The sequence below is a fragment of the Pavona decussata genome, unplaced genomic scaffold (genome assembly GCF_977016875.1).
Source record: "Pavona decussata unplaced genomic scaffold, jaPavDecu1.1 SCAFFOLD_71, whole genome shotgun sequence".
In the NCBI taxonomy this organism is placed as follows: Eukaryota; Metazoa; Cnidaria; class Anthozoa; order Scleractinia; family Agariciidae; genus Pavona; species Pavona decussata.
Genome location: NW_028145490.1, coordinates 64,678 through 82,111, shown reverse-complemented (window position 1 = coordinate 82,111; position 17,434 = coordinate 64,678). Strand labels below are relative to the sequence as shown.

The 17,434-nt window shown below is 39.4% G+C and overlaps 1 protein-coding gene and 3 non-coding genes across 4 annotated transcripts; 3 read left to right on the top strand and 1 right to left on the bottom strand.

Annotated features, from left to right (window-relative positions):
* Window positions 1-3,511: 3,511 nt before the first annotated feature.
* Window positions 3,512-3,593, top strand: Trnal-aag (transfer RNA leucine (anticodon AAG)). The gene has a single exon. It is a non-coding gene; the product is annotated as a tRNA-Leu (tRNA).
* Window positions 3,594-5,326: 1,733 nt separating this feature from the next.
* Trnal-aag (transfer RNA leucine (anticodon AAG)) lies at window positions 5,327-5,408 on the top strand. Its single transcript has one exon. It is a non-coding gene; the product is annotated as a tRNA-Leu (tRNA).
* Window positions 5,409-7,219: 1,811 nt separating this feature from the next.
* Window positions 7,220-7,301, bottom strand: Trnal-uag (transfer RNA leucine (anticodon UAG)). The gene has a single exon. It is a non-coding gene; the product is annotated as a tRNA-Leu (tRNA).
* Window positions 7,302-8,163: 862 nt separating this feature from the next.
* On the top strand, window positions 8,164-16,424 carry LOC146477128 (uncharacterized). The gene is made up of 8 exons (XM_085113490.1): window positions 8,164-8,521; window positions 10,189-10,496; window positions 11,139-11,273; window positions 12,343-12,465; window positions 12,965-13,167; window positions 13,530-13,658; window positions 14,036-14,191; window positions 15,604-16,424. The coding sequence occupies exons 1-8, from the start codon at window positions 8,328-8,330 to the stop codon at window positions 15,784-15,786; spliced, it is 1,431 nt and encodes a 476-aa protein (XP_084969616.1). The 5' UTR covers window positions 8,164-8,327; the 3' UTR covers window positions 15,787-16,424.
* The last annotated feature ends 1,010 nt before the right edge of the window (window positions 16,425-17,434 follow it).

Below are 17,434 nucleotides of genomic sequence, written 5' to 3'. Positions count from 1 at the left end.
AAAATAAATCCTAGAAACTTTTGTCATTTTGCCACGCCAAATTGCATTCGAAAACACTTTGGGAGACCAATTTAGTTCGCGATTAATTTAGATCAATGCCTCTTTTATTTTCTCTTTTAAAAAGGAAAACCAAAACCTTTTGAAAGTCCAGCCTGATGGAACACATCTGCCCTACAATGTATCTTAGAGAAAAACTAAATTTATATGAAGTCAACATTCCGAGGTAAATCCTTCAATTGCACCTACACTTACTTTACCCTTCACTTTGCTCCGACGATCGAGTTGGAAAGGCGCTTGCTCAAACTGGTTTCCAGATCGTTTCTTTTCCTTCGCCTGTCATTTTGGTTGGATTCTTTTGCGGATTACCACTGCACACTCCTTCCCAGACTATCGTTCCCGGTTGCCCGTTCCCAGTTTTAATAACATCCCTTCGTACATGTAAAAATCTTGCCAGAAAGAAACGGTATGGAAAGCCATAGTGGACAAAAGTGATCGAGAATTTTATGCCGGTTGAGAAATATTTCTGAGAAATATTTCGTACAGATTAATTATAATGTAGGAATCATAGTTCCATATTTATTTACTTTTTCCTGAATTTAAAAACTTCTTTGCCTAACTTTATCGGTGATTGCACTACTTTAATTGCTGCCGGATTAGGAAAAGGCCAATCCTTCGTTTTTTAGCCACTAGACAAAAAAAAAGGAACGGAACTGTGATTCTTAATTTGAATTGCACTGGGCTTATCTCGTGCCGCGACGATAACAGATTCTGTCTGCTCCAGTACTATCATGCAAATAAATTAAATTATCCAATGTGGTGACACAGTTCAAAGATGACGCTGACCACAGAAGGCCTCTAGGAGGAATAATCAGGTCTTACCTTTGATTATTCTATGCCCCCTTAAAAGAGCGGGAAAGTAGCACTTTCAAGAGGGAATTTTACCAAGTCCCCATTCATCCCCCTCCCAGGGGATGGTCGAAGATAGGCGCATTGCAAACGGAAAACGGGAGCGGCAAACGTAAGCGGCGATCCTAAATCCCTCTATTAACATCGTGTGCGTGGCGATTATTTTTTCGCCGATCGCGGCGATGTGACACTTCAAGCTTGTTCCCAGGCTCCATCTTATCTCTGCTATCCACCATTTTGAAAAATAATCTGATAAAATAGCCCATCCTGATTGGTTGGCGATTCGCAGCGATTCGCGGGAACGGGCACACTTGGCGAATGCCGGCGAATTTAATCGCCGATATCTGCGGCGAAAATCGCAATCGCTGCACCGGTCACACCTCACGGCGATCGGCGAATGTCTCATCCCCCCACTCCACCCCTAATACACTGCTAATTTAAAGTAGCCTTCATATCCGTAAGAGACCAAAGAAGGGGATTACATTAAAGATCGACATTGCAGTTGTGTTTTGAGAATGTATCATGAGAAAAAGTGTAGCATATATGAAACGACTATTGCCACAATTGTGCGTAAATCCAGTGATTTTCTAGAAATCTTGTTATATTGTAACACAAGACCAAGTACCCTCCCATACAATAGTAAAAACCCTTCAAAATGCATTGTCGTTGCTAAAAATACTCTCAATAAATCAGGATTTTCAAAAGAATTGTATTACAAAGTAATTATCAAACAATGTTAAATTTTCCAGAACAAACTTCCTGCTTGTCTTCAGAATATACAAATCATCCTGGTAATTTTAGTTCCTTAAAGGTCCGTATCCGGCTCTGTTGCTTCATAAACTGCTGTTAATGTCAACAGAGTGTAGAGAGATATTGCAACGAACGTAACGTGGGTAGTAAGGTTCTGGTGTAATTTCCCTGTCTAGTACGGGCTTTTTTTTTTGTATTTGTTTCTTGTCTTGTAAGGCCGGCCTTCCATAACTTCGCAAGTATAAAAGCTATGATAATGAGACTTGGAGGATGGATAGTAGGTCCAAATATGTTTCCTTTGAGGTCTGCAACGAGAAGTTATGATGTCATATTGCGTGGTAATTACTTCTGATTGCCAATAGGCCATTTCCGAGTTGCTGTGAACCTCACTATGAAAGCGAGGCTAGGTGCAAAACATTTCATATGAAAATTAGTTTTGTTTGCATATGAATGAAAACTAATTTTCATAACAAAAACTTTGCACTTAGCCTCGCTTTCGCAATGAGGTTCAAAGCAACTCGGAAATGGTCTAATGGTGGCCATCTTGGATTTCTGGATTTCCCCAATTGCAAAAGTCCAGGAAAGCGCTTGAATTGAAGAAAAAGTAATGAAAACTAATAAAGGGACACAAATGTGGGCTACAAAAATATATAAGTTTTGGTATGAAAAAAAAATTTTTCTTCATTTTAAAAAGGAATCTTCAATTTTCTAAAAAGAATGTCTGTCAAAAGTAGAATGATATTGTAACATCAATGAACGCTAACAGCTCACATCATACTTTTCCTAGATAAAATTCTGAAAAATTCCTGAAGTTTCATTCAGGTTCAAAGTTTCCGTGGGCAGAATCCTGCCTCGTCCCCAGTCGTTCGCGCCGAAGAAAATGAATTTTAAAAAATTAACTCGAAAAGTGGGGGCGCAGGGGAAGATGGGAAAGAGAGGTGATGCGGAGCGACTGGCGAATCTTGCCTTAATGAAGGATTTTTTTTCTTCTAAATTTTTCTAGACCAGTCCACGATGCCACGAGAAGAAAGAAAATCATCTCTCCGGATGCGAATTACTACGAGGAGATGTTGCTCTTTGAAGAAAATGGATTAGGCCAGCATTTGCGCTCAATCCATTAAAAGGAAGCAAATGCGAAAGTATTCGTGAAGGCAGCGCGTAAAACGTAGGAACTTTATGGCCGAGAAACTTTGCAATACATTGGTTCCATTTCTGAGTGGAAATCTAAGGTCAGCAGATACATTATTCATGATTTTGGTTTGAAGTACGTACTGTTGGAATTCTAACGAAGCATGCGAGGTTGATTAGCTGAATTCTTCGCTTTCTAAATGCAATTTCTGCTTTAACGGGAAATATTTTGATGTCGATAGCGAGGATGTGTACCAAATAATTTTTGGCAAAGATGCAGAGGAAGCGCGCTGCTAAGCTGTTTGGCATGTATCTGAGATGTGCTGGTTGCTTCGATGTAACAAGCGCAGAAGAAAATAGGACATAAACACACTCACTATGAATCGGCAATTCTCCTATGGAAACTTCCACATCGTCGACTCTTTCAGCTAAAATCTTTTCCAATGATGGGAGGGGCGCTTCATCGTCTGAAAACTCGGTCATTCCGGAGATGTACGCTTTCTTCACAGTTTCGATCACATACATCTTCGATACTGGATTTAGCAGGCTTTTCCCTTCCTATTTTCTCCTTCCCATCACCCCCGCTCGCGCTCGTTCCCAGGTCATCTTGATCGCGCTCCGCGCTCGGCTCGCTTTATTGCACTCCACGCTCAGCTGGAAAGCCTGTGAAGGAGGCCAAGACAGGGTTTAGGTCATAGCCTCTCTGGTCAAAGCAATTCACCTCAAGGGTAGCGTGGCCGAGTGGTCTAAGGCGCTGGTTTAAGGCACCAGTCTTTTCGGAGGCGTGGGTTCGAATCCCACCGCTGCCATCATATGTTATTTTTAAGCCAAATTGCAAGACAAAACTAGACAAGTTGTGCTTTGAACCAATAAATCTTGCGTTTACACTACTGGCTCCTTTCCCAGTTTCTAAGGAAACTGGTGTTGATTCTCGTTTGTTGTCACATAAATTAAATATATTGTTTTATGGACTTTGTTGAGTAGTTTTACAAACTGTAATATCTTCCTGAGACAGACTTCCTGCTTTCGGTCTTCACGTTTTTTCGCCTTGCACCATCACACAATAAAGGGAAAATGTTTCTTCTATTTCTCAGTATAAAAGACATATTTAAAATTTGGTCCCTTTTGCTGATACTACAAGCAAATCACACCAGTTCTTCACGGAATTTTTGGTATTTTCCATAAACTACTGTGATATGTGTCGCCGGATACATTCACAAGTGTATTTATTTTTTCGATTTAGAGGCGATCAAAATGGAACGAAAAGTTAACTGGTTTTTAATGATTGTCATAATTTGACCAATAACACGATTTCTTTTAATTTCAATTAAAAACGTTGGTCAATACAGTTTTTGCTGAAATGTTTTAGCAGGAGTAAAAAGAGCCCGGTACAAGGGTGATTTTTCAATGCGACTAAGGGATCAGTGACAATTTGAAAGCGCAATTATCTCATTACTACTTTTGTTTTAAAATAATTTTTAGCTATAGGTTATAACTTATATCTAATTACAACTTCTTAAACAAAAAAAATACAGTTTGGCAGCGGTGGGATTCGAGCCCACACCTCTGGTGACTAAAATCAGCGCCTTGGACCAGTCGGCCACTCTATCCTTGAGGTGAAGGAATTTTGCCAGAAATACTTATGAGACAGCGAATTCATAACTCTGGTAAGGCCGGCGACACACTAGGTAAAAAAAAATCGCCGATCGCGGCGAATTTGATCGCAAGCGATTTTCGCCACCGATTGATGCAGACGCACTTAGCGATTTTTTTCGCCGTGGCACTTCAAGCTTGTTCCCAGGCTCCATCCTGTTGCTGCTATCCACCATTTTGAAAAGTAATCTGATAAAATAGCCCATCCTGATTGGTTGGTGATTCACAGCGATGAGCGTACAAAATCGCGGGAACGGGCACACTTGGCGAATGCCGGCGAATTTTTATCGCCGATATCTGCGGCGAAAATTGCAATCGCTGCACCGGTCACACCTGGCCAGGTGTGACGCCGGCTTAAGGGAGTCATCTCCCCCCCCCCCCCACCCCCCCTCACTCCACCCCTAATACACTGTTGATTTAAAGTAACCTTCATATCCAGAAGAGACCAAAGAAGGAAATTACATTAAAGGCTACAGTTGTGTTTTGAGAATGTATCATGAGAAAAAGTGTAGCATATATGAAACGAATATTGCAACAATGGTGCATAAATCCACTGATTTTCTAGAAATCTCGTTATATTATAACACAAGACCAAGTGCCCTCCAATACAATAGTAAAAACCCTTTTAAAATGTATTGCCACGCGTTGTTAAAGATACTCTCAATAAATCAGGATTTTCAAAAGAAATGTTGTACAAATTAATTATCAAACAATCAAATTTTTCAGAACAAAAATCACTTAAAATACAATGTACTCCTCCTGCTAGTCTTCAGAATACACAAATCACCCTGGTAATTTTAGTTCCTTGCAGGCCCGTATCTGGCTCTGCTGCTCCACAGACTGTTGCTCCATGTCAACAGAGTGTAGGGAAATATTGCAACGTAACGTGGGTAGCGTGGCCGAGTGGTCTAAGGCGCTGGTTTAAGGCACCAGTCTCTTTGGAGGCGTGGGTTCGAATCCCACCGCTGCCAACTTTTATTGTCTTTCGAGAGAAAACTAGACTTCTACCAGCTGTTCTGAAGCACTAAATCTTGTTTTTACAGTTTCTGAGGACGAATGTTTCGTTTATCACCGTAAAGAGATTCGAGTGCTGACGTTCCGAGCGTTTAATAGCCTTCGTCAGTAGGCTACGCTTTAAATTAAAACGTCAGCACTCCAATTTCTTTACAATGGCCAATTTGCCTTTAGTTCGCAACTTTGTTGATAAACTTAATTTTGTTTGGAATAAATGTGATGGAATATCTTTTTTGTATATTTTTCTACTCCCCACCGACGCAGTACTGCAATTTCTTTAGAAATTAACCCCCTTATCCAGTTTCTAAGGAAACTGGCATGGTATTGATTCCCTTCCGCGACACGTTACTACGGAACAAATAGGAAAACAGATACCACCTAAAATAGATATCAGCCATAAAAGCCTCCAAAACTTCACCTCAGTTGATTTTTAATTATATCCTACTATATGGTTGTATTTTTTTTACGGGTACAGTGGAGCCCCACCTTACGGTCACCTCGTTATTACAAACACCTTTTTTTGTGTCCCGAACGAATTGAAAGTCCAGTCATTTCTTTAGTTTTACAACCTCGTTACTCCAACCACCCCGTTAATACGACCACATTTCCAGGGCCCGAAGGTGGTCGTATTACCGGGGTTCCACTTTACTTTGACCAAGATAAACTTTCTTTTTCATTGAAAGAAATTGGTCCAAACAATTGCGATTTTTGGGATCATATTAAGTCAACACTGCGCATACCTCAAATAACTCTCTATTAATAAAAGTTTTAACAGATGATTCGTCCATTTTTTTAGCTTTCTAGAAAAAAACTGCTTTTTTAGTCTCACTTTACATTTTCAACAGTTATAGTCTCACCGATTTTACATTAACTTACAGTGCCTTAATGCAAAACACTGAAGGCGCTGGTTTAAGGCACCATTCTCTTCGAAGGCGACAGTTCGCTGCCAACTTGATATAATTGGAGAGAAATATTTTTGCTATTTTGCAGGTGAAAACTAGCCTGCCCGCAGACCTCCCCAAAGGTAAATCTTGTTTTTGCAATACTGGTCTTTTCCCAGTTTCTAAGGAAGCTGATTTTCTTTGTTTGTATGCTCGTACTATGGTACATACATAAAAACAGCTCTTATTTTAAAATGGAAACATTGACTTTATTAAGTACTAGTTACTTAAAATTTATTGCTTCCGAAAAAATATATTCCATGCACTGTTCTGAATTTCAGTCGGTCATGGTTTTCTATTGAATAGTTTTTTTTATTCACCATGACACAATCACCAAAGTTAAGCTTTTTCTCATATTTCTAGTACAATTTGGTCCCTTTTGCTAATATCATAACCAGATCACATTAGTTACTCACACAGTATTTTTCATTTTCCATAAAGTGCGGTAAAATGTGTTCAAATATACATTCATTAGCCCCCGAATGTGAACTTAACCCTGATTTTTAATGACATCCTATTCTACGATTGTCTCTTTGTTCTCGTAATTTCGTGACCAAGAAAATTTAACTCAATAAAATTGAAAAACGCAGGTCAATGCAGTTAAGGGGGCCCTTCCTGACTTCGACTCGATTTTCGGGGAGGGGGGGGGGGATTTTAAGTTAACATCACGTATACCTAAAAGTTTCTATTTAAAATGTTTTAACTGACTGGGACTCTGTTCAATTTTTTTTTTTTTTATCTTCTTCAAAAAAGCTGCTCTTCTTTCTAGCTATAGAACGTCAGTTGGGATCAAGTTACTTCACAGCGTGTTCAACCAAAACAATATTTGGCAGCGGTGGGATTCGAACCCACGCCTCCGCAGAGACTGGTGCCTAAAACCAGCGCCATAGACCACTCGGCCACGCTACCACTGAGACGAAATATTCACATAAGAAAGGCCATGTAAAAGTACACCGAACGTTCTAAAGGAAAAACACAAATCACTCGTACGGAGTTTAGCTCGTCACTTGGTAACAAAAAAATTCTTCAGCTTCCTTCCAGTGCTTTTTTCTTTGAGTAATGACCTGATGGTCCTAATTTGTTGGCCTCATTTGTTCCATTACAGACCACGTGATCATCCCTTAAGAATCATTTTGTATGTTTTTGGTTTTGTTTGTTTACGGAACAACTATAGTACGGTCTATTACTGAATTCAGGTTCCAATCGCAATGCAATCTACCGCGAGTCAATCTAATTCAAAAGGAACTGTTAGGATCATGAAGACGGAATTTGAAAGTAGACAGAGAAAACTGGCCTCAATTTACAAAATAAATACTAAGAGAAAAGGCCGGGACCAACCCAAAACGACAGAATTCACTACCTCCACAGTTACCACGTATACCAACATGTGACCAATATAAAAAAATTTTAAAGAAAACGTTAGGTACGACAGCTTAAGTACCCCTTAAGTGTAACTCACTGACTTAGGTCTTCTACAACACTCCAGATTGGAAAGTCTACGGTACATTAAGAGAATTTTCTTACCCAAATACAAAACCCAGCAACAGAATAGTTTCGTATAGCAGATATTGTTATAAAGAATGTATGATTCCTGAAAGAAACTAACAAGGAAGTGAATTAAGGAACTAAAAAATTACACAGAGTGATAAAATATTAAACAGAAAATGCTGGTGTCCAAAGAAATCCTCCAATAATAGAGAGGAACATTCATCTTAACACACATTCAAGTATGCCAATACACTCAACCAAATACTTTATGCAGCACCTTTTCGCACTAAAACCGCTACAAACTATCTGTGATGTTTTTGCCTTTAACTGTGAGGCGGTATTGAGTGGAACAAAAACTTTTAGGCAAAGCATGACAAGGTTATGATATTACGATGCTGACGGCTTTACTCCTGGAATCTTGTCGTGTGTGATTTTCGAAAACTTGTCATGCGATTCCTGCGTGAAATATGGCTCCTTATTTTCCCGTTTGTTATGTTTCACTCGCGGGTCCAGGCATCGATATTTAATGGTTTTAAGGAGAACTGGTGTCGGCAGCGTAAATGGCGCTTGGATTGGCAAAATCTGCAAAAACCTTGTCAAGACCTTCGTTATAGAAGACACAGTAGAAAACATTACCAAGCGTAAGTAGTGAACAGACCTATCGTACAATGCCACTAATACTAATACTAAAATATATACAAAGGCAGCAGGAGGTTGCGAGTTTGCGGCTCTTGAGAGTATTTTTTTTAGGTCAGTCGTGGATGTTTTTTAAACAGATTCTAAATTTAAATGTTGTTATGCCTTATTGGAGACGCCTGTATGCTGGATAATGTTGCTGGCATAAGAAAATCTAATACCAGTAACATTAACATTTTTATTAACTGGGCTTGTCCTTGGCTTGTCTTTTGCACGTAAGCGATTTAGCATTTTTAAGAATAAATAAACTGGGAATCAGTACTGACGCTAATTTAGGAGTCTGATGACAGCGGAAACAAACGTCATATGAGAAGGCACACGATATTTTTTCGTAGTCTTAAAAGGATATAGTTGGATTGTTTGTTATGCTGTTATTCAAAACATTGACAACGATCGCCCAATCGGCTGAGTGATGCTTGTTTGGGGGGAGGGGAGGAGTACTTCTTTATGTAAGTACGGAAGTTGAGCCCGCAGTATGAGCAGTACGCAAAACTGGTTTTCATTCATCATCCAATGCCTCCCCTTATAGAAGTAACACTTCATTGTCGACTACATGAAAATAATATTTCGCGCCATGCTAAACATGTTCCTGCCGGGCTGTTCCTGTGCCTTTAGTGTAGACTGCATGAAATTTCTCTTGACTGACACAACCAATCACGGAGCGCAGACCTCAATGACGTTGGTTTTGACCCAGTGTTGAACTCTGATTGGTTAATTTAAATTTCAGAAGCGCGGACCGTGCAACAGAATTGGCGTATGCCTCTATAAAGGGATTGGCTTTCAACTAAGCAATCTAGTGTAGGATAGGGAATAGAAATCAAAGAGGTCTTTTGGTCTAGAATAGGCAACATCTAATGGTAAACTGATCAGTGGTGTCAAGATTTAGTTTAGAATAAGATTTGAGTCCGAGGCGAGTGTGGGATAAGTTAGAAATTTCTGTTGTGTCAGTCTAGAAACTTATAAGGTTTGCCAAATCAACATGAGTGGTAAAGGGTATGGGTTTCAGAGTCCCAGTGGCCCAAACCTTTCACAGAGTATTTCCTCCTCTTTGGTGAAAATCAGTCTGAGTGTTCTCTCTCCCAGAAATCCAGGACACAGAATCATCCAACCAATGCTTTTTGCAATTTTCTAGTCTGTGGGCAGAATACTTAAGTGTTTCCATTCAGATGAAAGCTGTTGATGAATGTTTTCCTGTGGTATAAAGATCGCGGTACATGAAATCTGTAGATGAAACACAAGTCGAGTCACGCAGAAATGAGAAGCGAAGGACCTTGCAGAAGTCTAGATGAAACCCTTGAATGTAAACATTCAGAGCAGAGCTATTGAGTATATTTCTATTCCCTGTCGTATATCATGATCATCAGGCATATAAACTTGGGATAAAATTCTAAAATGACCATTCAGATGAAAGGTCCCTAGCTCTCCTTTCATTTGGTACTGTTTAGAGGCCAGATTAGTGACACCTTGGGAGCGAATAGTTTAAGAGAGACGTGGGTAGCACCGTTTTTTTTTTATGTCATGGATCGACTTTCATTCAGTCCGAACCGATGCCCAGTTATTACATGACGTAATGAGACGTTCGAACTGCCCTGGATGATTGTTTTGCTTTCAGGATGGCAACATCGCCGGAAACAAGTGAAATATTCGGTGTTGAAATTCGCCCCGCGGGGGAGTACAGTCGATTTTTTGTACAGTCCCGTACCCATAATGCCCAGAAAAAGACGATTGGAGGGGACTCTTGGAGAGTGTACCTGGATGGACCTTCGTATCTGGCTGGAACAGTTTTTGATCATGACAATGGAGTATACGAGGTTCTGTTTCTTATTATGGAGCCTGGCGTTTATAAAATCGAAATGATTCTGGATTATACTTTGTGCGGTGGACTGGTTGATCCCCCAAATGACTGCTGGTTTATAAATGGTAAGTTTAAAGGAAAGACAGTTGGCTATGTTGGTTTTGACTTGCGATTTACCTTTTCTTTCTGAACTACGCATGCTGTCCTAAAAGAATTTTGTTCTGCCAAACACCAACGAATACAAATCTGGAGTAAGAGAAAAATTCCTTAATACCTGTGATTCGAAGGGTCACACTTTAGGGTTGAACTCATAAAGATACTAAGTAAGCTTTTTTGTTAACGACGTTTCAATACTTTTGCGGCTACACTTTGTTTGCGCGCCAAGCATCATGGGTAAAAAGTAATGTAAAGCAAATTCATTTATACACGGTTAGATTTAAAGCTAGCAGCTTGTGGAGCCATCCACATAAACCAAATTATTTTAAACAATTTGAGCAAAAACTTCTTGAAAACCCCAAGTGGTAGGGAGGCTTACCAGTTGTCTATTTACAAAGCGTGGCGGCCGAGAATTTGAACAGGGGACTACCATGAAACAAATCCAAGCTAGTGGACAGAGACTCGAACCTGGGGCCTCCTCTAACGATCCGGATTCACCGTCTTCCCCACTTTTTTTCGAGGAATGAGTTTCAATGAGCGCAATTTCGTTTTGTGTTCCCCCTTTACCAACTTTGATCAGTTAGTTCAGTAATTTTATTTATGTTTTCCAGCTCATTGTCCAAGGAAGAAAGACACGAACTTTAGTAACAAACTCTTCTCGGAGATGACAGGTTACGTTCACAAACCTCTATTAGCTGCTAAGAGGAGAACTCTTACTATCCCAACCCAACGACTTAGTAAAATAGGTGAGAAAATGGCCAACAAATCATACTATATTCAGCTAACAATTATTCCACGAGCTCGCTTTGGATATGAGATGCATGATAGAGGCCGCTAAGCCAATCAAATCCCTGGAATTGCATTATAAGGCCTTTGCGAGCATTTGCGAGCATGCGAGCAGCGTGTTTATTTTTGCGAGCACGAGCAGTTGTCAAATTTTTCTTGCGAGCAGAGAGCACTTTAGAAAAATACAGATGGCGAGCGGCGAGTTCTTCGAGTACTTTGTAAATTTTCCGCTAGCCGAAATCTCTCTTTTATTAATAGGGCACGTTGTTTTACGCCAAGTAATAGCTAATAATCTGGCTGACACCTCCAAAACAGAACAACAGTTACAGGCTGAACTGTTGAAGAAAGACTGAAGCCAGAGTTTATGTTTAAACCTTTTTGTTTTAACCCTATCATAACTGATTTATCGTTTATATATGTATAAAAAATAACTACAAAGGAGGATTAACGAAATTTCGAGCAATCGAGCACATGTTAACCAGAATGCGAACATGCGAGCAGTTGCAAAAATTTTGCGAGCACGAGCAAGCGAGCACCCGTGTAATTTTTGCGAGCAATTCGAGCAAAGGCCAAATATTGCGAGCACTTTTAAATTAAATGGGATCATTCGATATCCCTATTATACAATGATCCAGTTTTCAATCATTACAAAGAGACCATTACTCAAGAGAAACCAAGCTTGTTCTTTATCACAATGCTTTCGGATCTATTTTAAGTACGAGTCTGATCTCTTGTTTCATCTCATTTGTTAGATTTGGGTCGAGTACTTTTTTCCTCAATTAGTTCTGCTATACTCCATATTTTAGGATTTTTATCGCTTAACAGCTTCTTTTTTTGCGGCGTTGTTTTCCTTTCAAAAGACATCTGTCCCCTTTTTGAAGCGTCCAACTCTCCTAGGCTTCTTTCGGTTTCCTAGCGTTTCATATGGCTGCTAAGCTTAATTAAGGAAGGGGTCGAATACATAGGCGAAATCTCTTGCTGGCGAAGTAAGCTTAGTTTAAATCTAGTCAGTAATATTTTCCCATCTAGAAATCCGAAACAACATACGAGAAGCGGACAATAATTGTGATATCCAGTGTAACCTTCTTTGGGACGGCTTCGGTAGATACCTGTCGGCGTACGAGTGGAGGCCTTATATGAATTTGACGAAAGGTATGTAAAAAATCAAAAACAGTAAGCAAACTTTTTCGTTTTTTGCACATTAGTATTAGGTGTGGAATGTAATAGCGTTGTTTAACAGCTATTCGACCTTTAGAGTGCTGTTGGTTAGCTCGGTTGAAGGCATGAGTTGCGGCCCTCGTCAGGTTGGGCCTTTGAGTACTTGACCTCGTTCCCCTTAAGCTAATACGCTGTTGATTTTGCCAATATACTGCTCAACTTTTGTTTCGGAATAAGGGTTATGAATTAATAATTCTCACGATCAATTAGTGCTTAATTAATACCTTATCGCTAATTCAAAAATAAATATCCTTAAAAGATAAGATAGACCAGAAATGTAAGTATATTAGCTTGAAAAATAAATTCATTTTCATTGTTCCCTTCCCTAAATCAGTCAAGTAAAAGTAAACTAATTTATTTCAGGTCAATAACACGGGAAGTGCTATTCCTATGCTAGTGCTATTGTTAATAAAATCCTTTATCATTCTCATAGATTACACGTGCTTACGAAACCAGCAAATACAACATAATCATTCGACAGGTAGAGGTGTATTGTGGGTATACGGGGATTCGATAAACAATTACTTCTTCCAGTCAATAAACAATCCCAGCAGGCTGCTGTGCTCTACTGTGTTCAAGGAGTGTAATTCGACATACAACTGGATATATCCTAAGACACTCTATGAACAGGAACAGGTAGGTGCTGCAAAATAATCTGCTTTGTCGTAACGGCGATGTCACGCTAATCTGCAGGCACGAAAACTGGATTAGAATTCACAGCTAAACTGTTAGTTGGTTTGAAATAATTATTATTACTCAAGCGTGCTCTACCTACCTACCTTACAGCATCCAACAAGAGTACGGAAGATAAAGGATAGTCATACGACATACCATCGGTTACTAAGAATATGCCTTCCTCATTTAATGAGGCTTTGAAATCGGTTACTAAGAATATGCCTCCCTCATTTAATGAGGTTTTGAAATATTTATATTCAGAACATGCTTTACAAATAGATTAACACAGAAACAACGCACTAAAACTCTGTCGTGTTTTATAGACAGAAACATGCACTGAGATGAACCTACATGTTCCCAGAGTCTTGGCCTATTTTCGTCAAGTTATTCTCAGGAAAGATATGGACAATGACAGCGCACTTTTGCTGAATGCTGGGGCGCACTATGTCAAGGTGATGTACTGGGGCATGATTTTTTTCCCTATGTTTATCATCACAGTTAAATTAAAGGCCATTTGACAATATTAAATTGTGTGTTGTTGTTGTTGTTGTTGTTTAATATTAGCTTTAATACAGTTCAGACTAACTGAAATAATTATATTCTATGCGATACACGAACTTCAAATAGTTTTTTTTTTTAGTTGTTGTTGTGTCGTCATTATTGGTGCCGTTAACCCTCTAAAGAAAAACTTATACCAGAACCATTCATCACTGTGTCGCAAAACTTTACAAACCAATAGGTGGTTTAAATTGCCGCCACGTTGGTGAGCAACTTATGTCATCAAGTCGAACGTGATAAAGTCGACATTTTTGTTGTTTTTGTTATCTAGTCAACTAGTTTCCAAAGCTACCAAGTTGTCATCCGGGCATTGATATCCGAGATGAAGACACAGTACAAAGGGACCCCCGTATGGAAATCCACAACAGCTATACATGGACAAACCGCTGACTTTATGGGTGCCTCCCGCAGATTCATTACTAATCACGTGAGTTCAGTACCAGTCTCTCACACTTACAGCATTGCTGGTTGAATCATACCAGACGTAACAAATCGATCATCAATGACATCAATGAGTGATTGATGGGTAATCAATGGGTAATCAACTGATTAGTCATTGACTGTTGGCGATGATCAATGGGTAATCGATGACTATTCGATGAACAAAAATTTTGTGGCCTGAATCGATTACGATTTTCCGGTTTTTTATTACAAATGAGTTTCCTGTTTTCGGTAACTGTCATGCGGGTCTCTAGGATGCTTCAGCGATTTCTTCTGACAAGTTTTTAGTGTTGTTTCTCAGGCAAGACGGCAGTTTCGATTCTAAATGAATCTTGTCAGTTGCCACTGAAAGTTCTGAGAGCAGCCAGAGCAGATCATGCTGTTTTGAGTTTGTATGTCCCCTTTGACCGTCAAAACTTCTTCTAACGGCTCAGAATGATCATTAAGAAAACCTCAATTCAGTGTATTTTTTAGTTTTTCCTTCATGATCAAGATAAACATTATAAAGCAGAGCTAAGGTACCGTTGAAGCCTTTCAGTTACAAATCTATTTGCGAACTGCAGGAGTCAGGGAGGAGTCGCGTTGGTCCGTCAACACTTTTTAACTCTCCAGTTCCCCAGAGTCTTTCCTGGCGCCCACCCGGTGGCCAAAGAGCCTGAGGACTCTGGGTACGAGATTGCTTCAGGTGCCGTCTATCGATCGATAGACGGCACCTGTGTAGCCAATCAGATTGCGCGTTACGCGATAGTCAGTCACTGAGGTATACTGATAGCCCATATCAAGAGAGGATGAATCCTCTCTTGCCCACATCCTACAAATAGAGAAGTTACCCCAAAAAGAAAGTGAGAAAAGTTTCTTTGGCCCATGGTATAGGATTTGTCAATAAAATAAAATAAAATCGAGTTGTAGATGTACGAACTCACAGTCAGCTTACGCTGCTTTTGCTATTCTAGCACATTTATGGCCTTGCTTAGAGATCCCTAATGAATACTAACGATGCAACTATAATGATTGCCGGTATTTTTTGGAAGGCGTACGCCACAAAAGAAAAGTTGAACAGATTTATGATTTCATTGATATTTGGAACGATTCTATCGAAACTTATTGGAGGTATTTATTCCAAATACTCCGTGCAGAAAACACGGAATAATTTATTTCCACAACAAGGCTAAGATCATCAGTAGGGCAAAGCACTGTACGTTTATTTTGTGTAACAAATGTATGCTTTCTTGTAACATGTGATACTTCCTTACTTAGATTGCACCGATCATAGTTCAGTTGAGCTGCCACAGCTACAATCATCCAGTTGTCATGAAAAGTGTTTTAGTTACTCAGTTAGAACAAGGAAGTAAGCTGGATTCTGCATTAACGTGTTCTTTGTTATTATCAAAATTTCAGCGAATTCAACTGTTCAATGCTTTTGCCAACTCAGCAATGTGTAAAAACAACATCAGTGTGTTGGATGTGTATCCCATCAGTGACTCGTATCCACCAGGAACAAAGGACGGAATCCACTACAAAGATGAAGTGTTTAATCCGGTCATAGATCTTTTGGAGAGATATTTTTCATCATCACAGTGATGTAGAAGGCAATTTCAAAACTTTTTGACGGGATTTTTTCCCACCCGTATTTTTCTTTTTTCCGTGAACAACCGTCTTTGTGTGAATTTATTTCAATACGTCACAAGATGTCTTTTTTGTTGTTGTTTGTTTGTTTGTTTTTGTCGGCTTATTTTTTGCTTTGATTTGTTTTGTTTTGCTTTGTACTCATGTTGCGCTGTACATTATTGTTTTTTTTTTTTCTGCAAAAGCATTACATGGTGTACTACTCTTCTCGTTTTCCTTTATGTTTTATTGTCTTTTCTCTGATTTGCCAAATAGTCGCCACCCTCCGCCACACACACTCCTCAATAATTATATCGAACGCCAATTAAAAATATCATTTTGGAAGCCGTATCCTGGAAAGCACTGAAGCAACGACAATGGAAAGGAATGGGTCAATTCACCATGTACGAGCCGTAAATGAGAGCTGCCAACGCAAAATTTATATTTGTGCAGCTTTCCGAATCGTGATTCGTTTCGACCCGTACGCGTTTAGTCGATTTGTCGATTGAAGATCTCAGCACTGTCCTGCCTGAACCTATTTTTGACAAGTACCCTGTCGAAAGGTCTTCCATTCGGCCGGCGATCATCGTTGATATCGTTTCCAGCACTTTTAATTTAAGGGATCACTGTTTCTACTCTTTATCATTTTACATATTCATATTTTTGTATTTGTGTTAAAGCCTCCTGAATAAAATGTTATGTTATGTTATGTACTTACTTTTACTGGTTTCAAAGAAATGATTAATGCTCAGTTGTCTTTTAAATAATCAGTTACCATAGCAACAGTATACCCTGTCTATAAGACCCTCTGCAAAGTTTACAAAATTTATAGGAAGGGGTTCAGAGCCCCCTTAAATTTTCGCTGTGAGCCACCTTTAGGATGGATGGATCTACACCTTATGGAGATGCTCTATCGCAATAAGTTCAAAACTCTAAATTTGACAAAAAACCACAGCCACAAACTGGAAGACCTTGTGAGATGCGGATCTTTGAGAGACCTAGATCAGTAAAATGCTTGAGATAATAAATTATAGACGACAAGACTGGATAGTTACGGCAGCAAACTGAGACGAAAAAAAGTTGGATACACATCATATATGACATTTTAGTATATACCACACAAGTGAGTAGTACTTTTCGCGCGCGCTGATTGGCTAGCTCGGAGGTCATTAGCCAAGTACTATTCACCTCCGTTTCGCCACGGTTACTTAAGAGAAAATTATTTCGATATACGAGGCGGCTGTTAAAAAAAGTACATAAATGGCAACAAAGTTTGGTTTGAAGGCGAAGGCGAAAAATGAAAATACAATCCCTTGTTTACGAAAACTGCCGAGCGCTAAAATTACAATAAAAACAATGAAACATCTAACATATTTCAGCATGGATTCAACAACAAGACGACTATCACAGAATAATTGAAGACATGACACCGTAGTAAACAACTGTCTCCAAAAGTTTTATTTGTCTGCAAGAAAGCGAGACGGAACTTTCTACAATAAGAAATCGCTTACCGCGTGGCGCGCGAGATTTTAAAATTTCATACCATTTGTCGGTGTATTGTCAGAAGTAAAATAACTTTTTGGTCCACTAGTTATTTAGCTTGTGTGGTACTACACGGCTCCGT